The 13,944-nt window shown below is 43.7% G+C and overlaps 1 protein-coding gene across 1 annotated transcript in view; it reads right to left on the minus strand.

Moving 5' to 3' along the window:
- TCAF1 (TRPM8 channel associated factor 1) overlaps positions 1-13,944 on the minus strand; it is a 37,760-nt gene that overhangs the window by 21,979 nt on the left and 1,837 nt on the right. The window contains 1 exon segment of the mRNA XM_005886734.3: positions 2,762-3,395. Within this exon segment, the coding sequence (XP_005886796.2) occupies positions 2,762-3,381 (620 nt within the window). The 5' untranslated portion in view covers positions 3,382-3,395.

Raw genomic sequence — 13,944 nt, forward strand, 5'->3', positions numbered from 1 at the left:
GCTAGTACCCTACAAGGAGACCATGGTTCTTTCTAGGCAGGAAGTAAGGGCAGTGACTCTGAGGCTTGTGTCCTGACATCTGTGGGTGTTCTTACCAGGCTAAAAGTGGATCATAAGGCTTTATCACTTAGGGTTTTATTTTTATGATCATAAAAGTAGTAATTTCTTCTGTTGAAAATTTGATTCATTTTGATAAGGCCTGTGGACAGTTTACTCTTAGAAAGTTTACCCTAAGATCTTATTTAGAATGTATTTTAATAAGAAATGTACAAGTAACAAAGTCAAAGCTATCTTAATTCACACTTGCATGTTCAAATGTGGGTTTAAAAATAAATAGCAAGACATTTGGGCAGAGTAACTAAATCCACAGGGACTTTCAATGTGAACTTGATGGCCAGTGATGGAAAGAACCTCTGTTACTGAATTCTAATAGAAGCATGTTGGTGTCTAGTGTTGTCTGATACTTCTAAAATGAACTGACGATATGTAATACAGTATTACATAGTTACAAGATGACTGATGAAAGATCCAAAGCTTCAATAGAAACCAAATGATTAAATAAATGAGGTATATATTGGCATTCACATAAATGCCAATTTTAAAGATTACACAGAATGTAATAATATATAATTGTTTTTATATTTTTAAAGATTACATAAAATGTAATCTATTTTATAATTTTAATAATTACACAGAATGAAAAATGTGTATGAGCAGAATTCAAAACAGCATGTATATTAAGATGACAAGGGTATAAAATTATGAATGAATGGAAAGAGATGAAAACAGTTACATTGTGGGTTTATGATTTAATAATTTTAAAATAAAAATTAGAAAGTAAGGGATCCAGCAATATTGAAAAAGTAGTTTAAAATAGTATGCCATGAAGAATAATCATAATTCAAAAATACAGCTGGCCTTTGAACAACACAGGTTTGAAATGTGTGGGTCCACTTCTATGCACACACACATGATTTAACCACAAAGGAAAAAATTTCAGATTCAGAGAGATACAGGCATAACCAAAGAAAAAACAGGTATGATTTTGATAGAGAAAAACATCTTTTAAGGAAACTAACTTAACTAAAGGGGATTATGCTGTTAATGGAATGAGGCTCAGGTTTTACCTTGCTGTTCCGTAGAATGGAGATCTTTGTAAGCAGAAGTTTGATCAACCTGATCAATCTCTGTGTCTCTGAATAACTCTTTTCTCACTGCACATGTGAGTATGGAGCTGTGGGGTGTTCCAGGAGTACCATGCCAAGGAGAGGCCACAGATCTTCCCCAAAGTCTCTATACTAAACCTGGTGTGCCCTCCTCACCCAGTCCACCCTCACCTCACTCTGCACCCATCAGAAATACCTATGCTTTTTGCTCCAAGGATGCTGAGAGTTTTCATGTACAATATAAGGCATGGCCTGGTGTGATTTTTCTACTGCTAGGACTACTCCAGCTTCTCATCTCTCTCTTCATCCATCCAATCATCCATCTAATACGTGTTTACTGAGCACCTACTAACCATGTTCAATACTGTATGAGGTGCTGGAGGACAATGTGAATGGAACAGGTTGGGTGATGTCCTCAAAGAACTTTCCATGAAGCCTGTCCCTGAATCTATCACCTGCCTCCTTCATTCTCCATCATCATGTCTTTTGCTCCCAGAGATAAAGTCATCTCTAAGGTTAAAGATGTGCCACCTTTCTGTATCTCAGCTTTTGAATTCTCTAGCTCTTCAGTTCAGTCAGTTCAGTCGCTCAGTCGTGTCCGACTCTTTGCGACCCCATGAATCGCAGCACGCCTGGCCTCCCTGTCCATCACCAACTCCCGGAATTCACTCAGACTCACGTCCATCGAGTCAGTGATGCCATCCAGCCATCTCATTCTCTGTCTTCCCCTTCTCTTCCTGCCCCCAGTCCCTCCCAGCATCAGAGTCTTTTCCAATGAGTCAACTCTTCGCATGAGATGGCCAAAGTACTGGAGTTTCAGCTTCAGCATCATTCCCTCCAAAGAAATCCCAGGGCTGATCTCCTTCAGAATGGACTGGTTGGATCTCCTTGCAGTCCAAGGGACTCTCAAGAGTCTTCTCCAACACTCTCTAGCTCTTACTTCCATCCTAATCCCATCTGGTTGGATATTTCAAAACTTTTCTGAAAGCTCTCTAGACTTTATTTGTTTTCCTTTTCCTTATATTTCATTTGCAAGCAACCTTGACCTATGACCTTCCTGGATCAGTCATGCCAACCCTGAGATTCAGCAATATATACATTTTACTAGGTCTTCCCTGTAGCTAAATGGTAAAGAATCTGCCTGCAACACAGAAGGCCCGGGTTCGATCCCTGGGTCAGGAAGATCCTGTGGAGAAGGGAATGGCAATCCACTCCAGTACTCTTGCCTGGAGAATCCAATGGACAGAGGAGCCTGGCGGGCTACAGTCTGTGGGATCGCAGAGCGTGGGACACGACTGAGCGAGTAACACTACTACACTACACTATACATTTTATAAGCTAGATGCTGGGGGACACAATGCTTACTAAGGAGTTTCTCCCATCCAAGAGCTAAGTAATCTGGTCTGAAAATGTAGCAGCAACAAGGGACCCTGCCGTTCCTGTGTCTCAGGGTATTTTAACACTCTGGTTGACTTATGATGAATCTATGTTTGAATGCCAAATTCTCTTCTGTTAGCCTTGGAGTAGCCTGAAGACAGAAGCCATGTGTCTGCTTTTTAATCTGGGACCAACGTCCCGTGGGCTAATGCACTCACCTCACCAAGACTGGGATCTTGGGCATCTTCTTAGAGACTTTAAAGAAGCTCGTGTCTCCTTTGTTGTCGGTGAAGTACACACCGGCCACGCTGGTCACGAGGTTCCCTGGGAACGTGAACAGAACCCTTTCATCATCGCCCTGGTTGGCCCAATCCCAGGCTTGGCCTCCAATAAGCAAGCCTCCTCCACGTTTCATGAACTTGACTAACTTCTCAGTCATGGTTTCATTGTAGGCATCAATGCAGTAAACGCCCAGGGAGTCTTTCACTTCGGGCTCAACCTTTGCCTCCACTCCAGAGCCCTCCAGGATTTTGGCCAGAGGTGCCAGGGAGGGGTGCACACCCACGGGAGCCCCGGGGGAAGAGCAAAGCCAACCCACTGCGTTGAGGAGAAAGGGAGTGAGCTGGGCCTCCACCAAGTAGTCCTCGTGGGACACCACCACCAGGCGGCCTCGGCCATAGGAGGAGGCCGCGATGAGGACCTGGCCCATGTCATTCACCATCACCGGGAAGGACGCTTCTCCGATAAGAAGCAGTTCACACGGGACGGCGTCTTCGGGGACATCCCAGCTTGTCACTCCATTCATAAGGGCCTCGAAGGCAGCAGACGGAGTCGCCATGGCTGGACCGGCTTCTGCAGAGAGGAAAGCAAAGACTCAGCCTGGTGAAGAATCGGTAAACAAACAAACGAGCCAAGCAGTTCACTCTTCCCTAGCTGGGGCAGCTCTTCCCACTGAGCAGATGAGACCGACGCTGTGAACAGACTCAAGCACTCAAGCACTCAAGGCTGTCGGTGTCTCCAACCCAGGAGACCCTGTTGTGCCCTGTCCATTAACACTCTTACTGTCAAACTAAGTGAGCTCCACGCATTTCCGTCACAGAAGGAAACAAACAGGAGTTAAGAACAAAGGCAGAACTGTGTCTCCAAAGACATACGTTCAAGTACTAACTCCCAGTACCTGTATGACCTTATTTGGAAATAGAGTCTTTGCAGATTCTTGCCTGAAAAATCCCATGGACCGAGAAGCCTGGTGGGCTATAGTCCAAAGGGTCGCAAAGTGTCAGACATGCCTGAGTGACTAAGCACACAATTTAATGACTGGAGCCTTTAAAAGAAGAGGAAATTGGGACACAGGTACCCAGGGAGAGATACACAGGCTATGAGAACATGTAGGCAGGTATCAGGGTCTCTGTGATGTCTCAATGAGCCAAGGAATGCCAAAGACTGCCGGTGAACACCAGAGGCAGGCGAGACACATGAAACAGACTCTCCTTCAGAACTTCCAGAAAGAACCAAACCTGTCAACACTTGGATTTCAAACATCTAAGCCTCTAGAACTGCTACAGAATACATTTCTGTTGTTTTAAGCTACTCAGTTTGTGGCACTTTACTGCAGCAACCACAGGAAAGCAACACAGTGGTGCAGCGCGCTGTCTCCCCACCCCCGTTCCACCCCACTCGGCGCTCACACTGATCATATTAATCTCAGCGTAGGCCCAGAAAACCAAAAGCAGAAAGTAATACATTATGAATTGATAGCAGATTATTACTTGCACCCAGACATAGCAGCAAAAGGTGTATATGTTGATGGATGTGCAGTCACAAAAACCCTCTGCTTCTTCACCTTGAGCTCCCTGCTTAAGGTCACTCTGCACTCTGACCTCCTCTATGTGCCCTTTACTGAAGCACTTCCCTCATGGACAGACTGTTTAACAGTCAGGACAACCAGTCCTCACCATCCTCCGTGACCACTCAGTGGCTCTGGACAATGCTGCTCCCTGGTCCCCGAGGCTCTTACCACCTCTAAACTTATGGCCAGGCTCATGGTCTGCAACCTCTTGAATCGCTTCCTTCCTGGCCTCTCCTTCCCTCTTCTGAAAATGCAGAGATTCCTTAGGTGTTTATCTTTGGCCCTTACCTCTTTTTCCTTGTCTCACTCAAGGTATGATGGCAAAGCAATTATTAATACACGCTTAGGCTCTGGAGTTAGGCTGTCTGGGTTTGAATCTCAGCTCTGCTGTTTACTAACTGAGATCAGGCAACACTTCTCAGACTTGGTTTCCTCATTCATTAAGTAGGAAAAATGGCATCTACCACACAGGACTGTTTTGAAGATGAAAGGAATAGCATTGGTTAAGTGCCCTTCCATTATTTATTTTATTGCCTAAAATTACTTGATCTAAAGTATATTTTTTATATATATATATATACACACACACAGATATATGTGTATATATATCTTTGCTTAAAATTACTAGATTAAGAGTAATTTTATACACACACACACACACACACACACTGTGTGGGCTATAGTCCATGGGGTTGCAAAACAGTCAGATGTAACTTAGCAACTAAACAACAAACTACTATATATATAAAATGCATATAAATGCATGCGTGTGTGCTTAGTCACCCAGACTCTTTGCGACCCCATGGACTGTAGCTCCCCTGGCTTCTCTGTCCATGAGATTCTCCAGGCAAAAATACTGGAATGGGTTGCCATTCCCTTCTCCAGGGGATCTTCTCGGCCCAGGGATAGAACCCTCGTCTCGTGCATTGCAGGTGGATTCTTTACAGTCTGAGCCACCAGGGAAGCCCATATATATATAAATATATATATATTTATATGTATATGAGTATCAATTACTTATTATACATATATATATATGTGTGTATGTGTGTGTGTGTATATAAATCTTCGCTTAAAATTACTTGATTAAGAGTAACTATTTAAGTATGTGTATTGAAACTCCAGTACTTTGGCCACCTCATGCGAAGAGTTGACTCATTGGAAAAGACTCTGATGCTGGGAGGGATTGGGGGCAAGAGGAGAAAGGGACAACAGAGGATGAGATGGCTGGATGGCATCACTGACTCGATGGACGTGAGTCTGAGTGAACTCTGGGAGTTGGTGATGGACAGGGAGGCCTGGCGTGCTGCGATTCATGGGGTCTCAAAGAGTCGGACACGACTGAGTGACTGATCTGATCTGATCTGATCTGATAATAGGAAACTCTTATAAAGTGAAAAAAATCTAATGTTAGATTTTTACCAACACTGGATTAAGTATTTATTGACTTTGATTTTTATAGAGTTCATATTTTAGAGCCAATACTAACACTACTGATTATCTTTAGTTAAATATTTTGATGGGTTCTTGAAAAAATCCTTGGCATAGCCCTTGTCTGTGCCTTCCCCAAGCCACGGATGCAAAGGCCCTGGTCCTGACATAACTAATAAACGCAAGAGCCCTACTGAAAGTACATTCTGCCATTTGTAACTGTCTCAAAACTACAAAGTCTTAACTTTTCCCCCTCCAAATTAGCTCCTCTTGGGTAAATTCCATAAGCTCGAGGTCCCTAGTTGTTAAAGAGTAATCTGCACCCCACAGAGAAGATACAATCAGCAGAGAGTTGGTTAATGAGGGCTTGTCCTGCCCCTGCTCCTCCTGGGGTCCACAATCAGCCGGGACAGCAAGCACAAGGAGTCACAGTTGTGTCTCCTCTCCCTCCTGCTCCACATCCAGCTGGCCATAGCGTTGTCCATCATGGTTTCCAACACACGCTTCCGCTAACCTAGTTTAGGTCCTCAGTAATTCATTCCTGGACAAAAGCATCTGGCTTCTACGTCATCAGTATCTGTTCTCACCTTTATTCTTCTACAGTCACAGATTGTATTATTTCCCAGAAAAGAAGACCCAGAGCTTCATCTTTGCCCACAGGGGAAAATCTGAGCTTCCTCCTGGGGTTTAAGGCCTCCAGGTCTGGTTGCTCCTCACTTTCCAGCGTGTCTCCAGCAGCTTCCAGGATACTTGGCCTTCCTGGGCCTGCTCTGCTTTAACTTGAGATTCTCTTTCCATTCTCTTTCTTCTGGTTCCCACTCCCATATCTTTCAAGCCACCAAAATCCCCCTTCTAAGAGAAGCTGGTCACAGAAAGTGAAGTCGGAAGTGAAGTCGCTCAGTCGTGTCTGGCTCTTTGCGACCCCATGGACTGTAGCCTACCAGGCTCCTCTGTCCATGGGACTTTCCAGGCAATAGTACTGGAGTGGATTGCCATTTCCTTCTCCAGGGGATCTTCCCGACCCAGGGATGGAACCCGGGTCTCCCGCATTGTAGACAAACGCTTTGCCGTCCAGAAGAGGAAACTTAAATAGCCAATTAATCAATGGAAATATGCTCAATCTCACAGGAAATTGAAATAACATATATGTTTTTCCATAAGCTTATATGAAAAGAAGTGGGGAAGGGGGCAAAGAAGAAAGAGGAAGAGGAGGAGGAGAAGATGAAGATAATTGACATCCCAATGTCCCAGAGGCTTTGGAAACACTAGCACGGTCTGTGAAAGGCCTGAGAATCTGAAAGCAATCTGACAGGGGCAACTCAGTTTCAAAGGTGTGCCCATCCTCAGACCAGCAAACCTAATAACCTTTCTTACAAAAATCAGAGCAGCAGTATGAAAGACACACATACAAGGTTGCTCACCACTACACAAAACTACAAATATAGATAGATACACGACAAACCGAGACGTGGAGATGGACAGATGACAAGGAAGGCTTCCCAGAACCAGTTTTTGACTCCCGAGGGTGCAGGATTGCTGATCCAACTTCCCCATACCCCCCAGACAGGCCATGGTGTCCACCGTGAGACCCTGGGGTGCAGCCCCTACCCACCACCCATACACACTCTGCAACAGCTGCCATACTGTCGGTAGTGTTGATACTCTGAAGTCGCCTAGAGCAGGGGACTCGTAATTTTCTCTCTCTAGCTGTACTCTAAGCTGGTTCATGGGAGAAGAAATATCTGTGGAGAAGTGACCAAAGGCATGGACAGGTGGTCTGGAGGTTTGAAAAGTAGGGAACAAGGGAGAAGAGGGGTGATTTCCTGCTGAGTTGGTTCCTGGGCTAGAGGGGTGGTGGCCTGAGGGCAGTGGGGTTTGGGAAGAAACACCGGAGCACGCCCTCTACGTCAGTTTTCCCCTTTCCTGCACTGTGAGTGAGGCTACTGTGTCAGCCCTGATCTGATAGCAATGCTGTGAATGTGGCAAGACAAGTTTTGAGAGGGAGAAATGTTCGAGTAAAGTATGATAATTGGTATTACAAAGCTATTACAAAGAATAGAGTTAAATCCAGTTTTCATACCTAGAAGAATGTCCCAGATACATCTGAAGTAAAAATTTCAAATCACTGCAATATGTAGGACACAAACCCACTTTTATATGGATAGAGAAACTAATAATAGTAATTTTAGGAGTAGTAACGATATAGTGCTGACCAGGCTCCAAGCATCATTATAAATGCTTTATATACATTATTTAATTCTGACAATAAACCACTGAGGTATGTGCTGTCACTATTCCAATTTTAAAAATAGCCGAAACCAAACAACAAAAAAAAACAGAAAACTTGATGGCCAGAGGATTTGCTACTTGGTTAAGTCACATAAGTGGTAAGAGATCGATTAACCATTCAAACCCAGGAAGTCTAGTATTGCAGTCCATGTTCTTAAGTACCAGAAACACATAAGTCTGTTACTCGGAATTTTACTGTTGTTGCACAGTTGCTCAGTCATGTCCGACTCTTTGAGACCCCACAGACTGCAGCCCACCAGGCCTCCCTGTCCTTCACTGTATTCTAAGTTGCTCAAACTCATGTCCGTCAAGTCGGTGATGCCATCCAACCATCTCACCCTCTGTTGTCCCCTTCTTCTCCTGCCCTCAATCTCTCCCAGCATTGGTGTCTTTTCCAATGACTTGGATCTTTACATCAGCTGGCCAAAGTATTGGAGCTTAAGCCTCAGCATCAGTCCTTCCAGTGAATATTCAGGATTGATTTTCTTTGGGATTGACTGGTTTGATCTCTTTGCTGACCAAGGGACTGTCAAGAGTCTTCTCCAGCACCGTAGTTCGAAAGCATCAATTCTTCGGTGCTCAGCCTACTTTATGGTCCAACTCTCACAGCCATACATGACAACTGGAAAAACCATAGCTTTGACTATCAGTTCAGTTCAGTCGCTCAGTCGTGTCTGACTCTTTGCGACCCATGAATCGCAGCACGCCAGGCCTCACTGTCCATCACCAACTCCCGGAGTTCACTCAGACTCATGTCCATCGAGTCGGTCATGCCATCCAGCCACCTCATCCTCTGTCGTCCCCTTCTCCTCCTGGCCCCAATCCCTCCCAGCATCAGAGTCTTTTCCAATGAGTCAACTCTTCGCATGAGGTGGCCAAAGTATTGGAGTTTCAGCTTTAGCATCAGTCCTTCCAATGAACACCCAGGACTGATCTACTTTAGAATGGACTGGTTGGATCTCCTTGCAGTCCAAGGGACTCTCAAGAGTCTTCTCCAACACCACAGTTCAAAAACATCAATTCTTCAGTGCTCAGCTTTCTTCACTGTCCAACTCTCACATCCATACATGACCACTGGAAAAACCATAGCTTTGACTAGATGTACATTTGTTGGCAAAGTAATGTCTCTGCTTTTGAATATGCTATCTAGGTTGGTCATAACTTTCCTTCCAAGGAGTAAGCGTCTTTTAATTTCATGGCTGCAATCACCATCTGCAGTGATTTTGGAGCCCGCCAAAACAAAGTCTGACACTGTTTCCACTGTTTCCCCATCTATTTCCCATGAAGTGATGGGACCAGATGCCATGATCTTCATTTTCTGAATCTTGAGCTTTAAGCCAACTTTTTCACTCTCCTCTTTCACTTTCATCAAGAAGCTCTTTAGTTCCTCTTCATTTTCTGCCATAAGGGTGGTGTCATCTGCATATCTGAGGTTATTGATATTTCTCCCAGCAATCTTGATTCCAGCTTGTGCTTCTTTCCACCCCACATTTCTCATGATGTACTCTGCATATAAGTTAAACAAGCAGGGTGACAATATACAGCCTTGATGTACTCCTTTTCCTGTTTGGAACCAGTCTGTTGTACCATGTCCAGTTCTAACTGTTGCTTCCTGACCTGCATATAGGTTTTTCAAGAGGCAGGTTAGGTGGTCTGGTATTCCCATCTCTTTCAGAATTTTCCAGTTTGTTGTGAGCTACACAGTCAAAGGCTTTGGCATAGTCAATAAAGCAGAAATAGATGTTTTTCTGGAAATCTCTTGCTTTTTCGATGATCCAGTGGATGCTGGCAATTTGATCTCTGGTTCCTCTGCCTTTTCTAAAACCAGCTTGAACATCTGGAAGTTCACGGTTCACGTATTGCTGAAGCCTGGCTTGGAGAATTTTGAGCATTACTTTACTACCATGTGAGATAAGTGCAATTTTGCGGTAGTTTGAGCATTCTTTGGCATTGCCTTTCCTTGGGATTGGAATGAAAACTGACCTTTTCCAGTCCTGTGGCCACTGCTGAGTTTTCCAAATTTGCTGGCATATTGAGTGCAGCACTTTCACAGCATCATCTTTCAGGATTTGAAAGAGCTCAACTGGAATTCCATCACCTCCACTAGCTTTGTTCGTAGTGATGCTTTCTAAGGCCCACTTGACTTCACATTCCAGGATGTCTGGCTCTAGGTCAGTGATCACACCATCGTGATTATCTGTGTCATGAAGCTCTTTTTTGTACAGTTCTTCTGTGTATTCTTGCCACCTCTGCTTACTATCTTCTGCTTCTGTTAGGTCCATACCATTTCTGTCCTTTATCTAGCTCATCTTTGCATGAAATATTCCCTTGGTAACTCTAATTTTCTTGAAGAGATCTCTAGTCTTTTCCATTCTGTTGTTTTCCTCTAATTCTTTGCACTGATCACTGAGGAAAGCTTTTTTTATCTCTCCTTGCTATTCTTTGGAATTCTGCATTCAGATGCTTATATCTTTCCTTTTCTCCTGTGCTTTTCACTTCTCTTCTTTTCACAGCTATTTGTAAGGCCTCCCCAGACAGCCATTTTGCTTTTTTGCATTTCTTTTTCTCAGGGATGGTCTTGATCCCTGTCTCCTGTACAATGTCACGAACCTTATTCCATAGTTCATCAGGCACCCTGTCTATCAGATCTAGTCCTTTAAATCTATTTCTCACTTCCATTGTATAATCATAAGGGATTTGATTTAGGTCATACCTGAATGGTCTAGTGGTTTTCTCTACTTTCATCAATTTAAGTCTGAATTTGACAATAAGGAGTTCATGATCTGAGCCACAGTCAGCTCCCGGTCTTGTTTTTGCTGACTGTATAGAACTTCTCCATCTTTGGCTGCAAAGAATATAATCAATCTGATTTCAGTGTTGACCATCTGGTGATGTCCATGTGTAGAAACTTCTCTTGTGTTGTTGGAAGAGGGTGTTTGCTATGACCAGTGTGTTCTCTTGGCAAAACTCTATTAGTCTTTGCCCTGCTTTATTCCGTACTCCAAGGCCAAATTTGCCTGTTACTCCAGGTGTTTTTTGACTTCCTACTTTTGCATTCCAGTCCCCTATAATGAAAAGGACATCTTTTTGGGTGTTAGTTCTAAAAGGTCTTGTAGGTCTTCATAGAACCGTTCAACTTCAGCTTCTTCAACGTTACTGGTTGGGACATAGGTTTGGATTACTGTGATATTGAATGGTTTGCCTTGGAAATGAACAGAGATCATTTTGTTGTTTTTGAAATTGCATTCAAGTACTGCATTTCAGACTCTTTTGTTGACCATGATGGCTACTCCATTTCTTCTAAGGGATTCCTGCCCTCAGTAGTAGATATAATGGTCATCTGAATTAAACTCACCCATTCCAGTCCATTTTAGTTCGCTGATTCCTAGAATGTCGACGTTCACTCTTGCCATCTCCTGTTTGACCACTTCCAATTTGCCCTGATTCATGGACCTGACATTCCAGGTTCCTATGCAATATCGCTCTTTATAGCATTGGACCTTGCTTCTATCACCAGTCACATCCACAACTGGGTATTGTTTTTGCTTTGGCTCCATCCCTTCATCTTTCTGGAGTTATATCTCCACTGATCTCCAGTAGCATATTGGGCACCTACCGACCTGGGGAGTTCCTCTTTAAGTATCCTATCATTTTGCCTTTTCATACTGTTCATGGGGTTCTCAAGGCAAGAATACTGAAGTGGTTTGCCATTCTCTTCTCCAGTGGACCACATTCTGTCAGAGCTCTCCACCATGGCCCATCTGTCTTGGGTGGCCCCACACGCATGGCTTAGTTTCACTGAGTTAGACAAGGCTGTGTTCTGTGTGATCAGATTGGCTAGTTTTCTGTGATTATGGTTTCAGTGTGTCTGCCCTCTGATGCCCTCTCGCAACACCTACAGTCTTACTTGGGTTTCTCATCCTGAAAATCTATGGAGGCCACATTTCAACAAGCTAACACTGACTGCATAGGAAAGGAAGAGGTGAACAGTATTCGTTCTCCTTATATAAGTCTGTTGTTGTTCAGTCACTAAGTCATGCCTGACTCTTTGCGACCCCATGGACTGTAGCACACCAGGCTCGTCTGTCCTCCACTATTTCCTGGAGGTTTTTTTAAAAAATTAATTTATCTATTTTAATTGGAGGATAATTACTTTATAATACTGTGGTGGGTTTTGCTATACATCAAAATGAATCACCCATGGGTGCACAGGTGTCTCCCCATCCTGAACCCCACTCCCTGCCCCATCCCTCTGGGTTGTCCTAGAGCACTGGCTTTGTATCTCCTGGAATTTGGTCAGACTCTTGTCCATTGAATCAGTGATGCCATCCAACCATTTCTTCCTCTGCTGCCCCCTTCTTTTGCCTTCAGTCTTTTCCAGCTTCAGGGTCTTTTCCAGTGAGTCAGTTCTTTGCATCAGGTGGCCAAAGTATTGGAGCTTCAGCATCAGTCCTTCCAATGAATATTGATTTCCTTTAGAACTGAGTGGTTTAATCTCCCTGTTGTCCAAGGGATTCTCAAGAGTCTTCTCCAGCACCTCAATTTGAAAGCATCAATTCTTTACCACTCAGCCTTTTTTATGGTCCAACTCTCACATCCATACGTGATTACTGGCAAAACAATAGCTTTGACTATATGGATCTTTGTCAACAAAGTGATGTCTCTGCCTTTTTAATATGCTTTCTAGGTTTGTCATAGCTTTTCTTCTGAGGAGTAAGCATCTACTTCCTTTGAATTGTTGTATGTATTACTATAATAATTAAAAATAGCATTTGCATACACACTAAGTCACTTCAGTTGTGTCCAACTCTTTGCAACCCTATGGACCACAGCCCACCAGGCTCCTCTGTCCATGGGATTCTCAGGCAAGAATACTGGAGTGGGTTTCCATGTCCTCCTCCAGGGGATCTTCAAACCCAGGGATCAAACCCAAGTCTCATTATGTTTCCTGCATTGGCAGGCGGGTTCTTTACCACGAGTGCCACCTGCAAAGCCCCAGAATAGCACAGATAATACAAATTCAGTCAAGTAAACCCATTAAACAATTGAATATATAAATGATTAGATTCATCAACTGATTCTATTTCACTCATCCTAAAACATCTTTCTTCATCTCCCAATAAGTTATGCATTTGTCCACCAATAAATCTGATTTCCTCCTCTGTGGAGGTTCCTTGAACTTTGCAGCTAATTCTATCCCTGCTTTAACCAGCTAACAGTGACCCCAACATTTGATTTTTAAACCAAACGCTTCCTTCTTGTGTTTGAATTCCTGTCTGCCCTCCTAGCTTTATGAGCACAGATGGACACAGCCTGGGGGAATCCTTATTTCTCCCCTTAAGTTCATCTTTGGTTGTCCTTATGGGTCCTGCTTTCCCTGCTTTCTCCAGGCCCACTAGCTAATGAAACCCAAGGTACTTCTAAAGCAGAAGGTATCTCGGGCACAATTTGTAACTTAGGGGATAAAGCTTTATAAGTCCCTTGCCTCTACTACAAAGAGGCCCCATGGTACATGCACAGGGTCTCCTTTTAAGAGCTGCATCTGTAAGAGAGAGAAGGTAGAGGGCTAGCTTTGGATACTGTATCACACCTACATTATAGCTTGATTTTAAGTCCCCGAAGTAGAATAAGTATCTGAGGTCAGGGGACATGTTTTATATAGTTGGATTCCACCCCCAGGAATGAACAGGTACTCCATAGATGAATGACTGAATGATGGATGTGAGTATGAAGGGCAAACTTGGGATCACTTCCACAGCATATAGCTACTCTGGCCTTGAAAAATGATTCATATCACAGACACCAACTCTACAGGTCCTGGTCCATTTTTAC

This window comes from Bos mutus, chromosome 4, assembly GCF_027580195.1.
Source record: "Bos mutus isolate GX-2022 chromosome 4, NWIPB_WYAK_1.1, whole genome shotgun sequence".
In the NCBI taxonomy this organism is placed as follows: Eukaryota; Metazoa; Chordata; class Mammalia; order Artiodactyla; family Bovidae; genus Bos; species Bos mutus.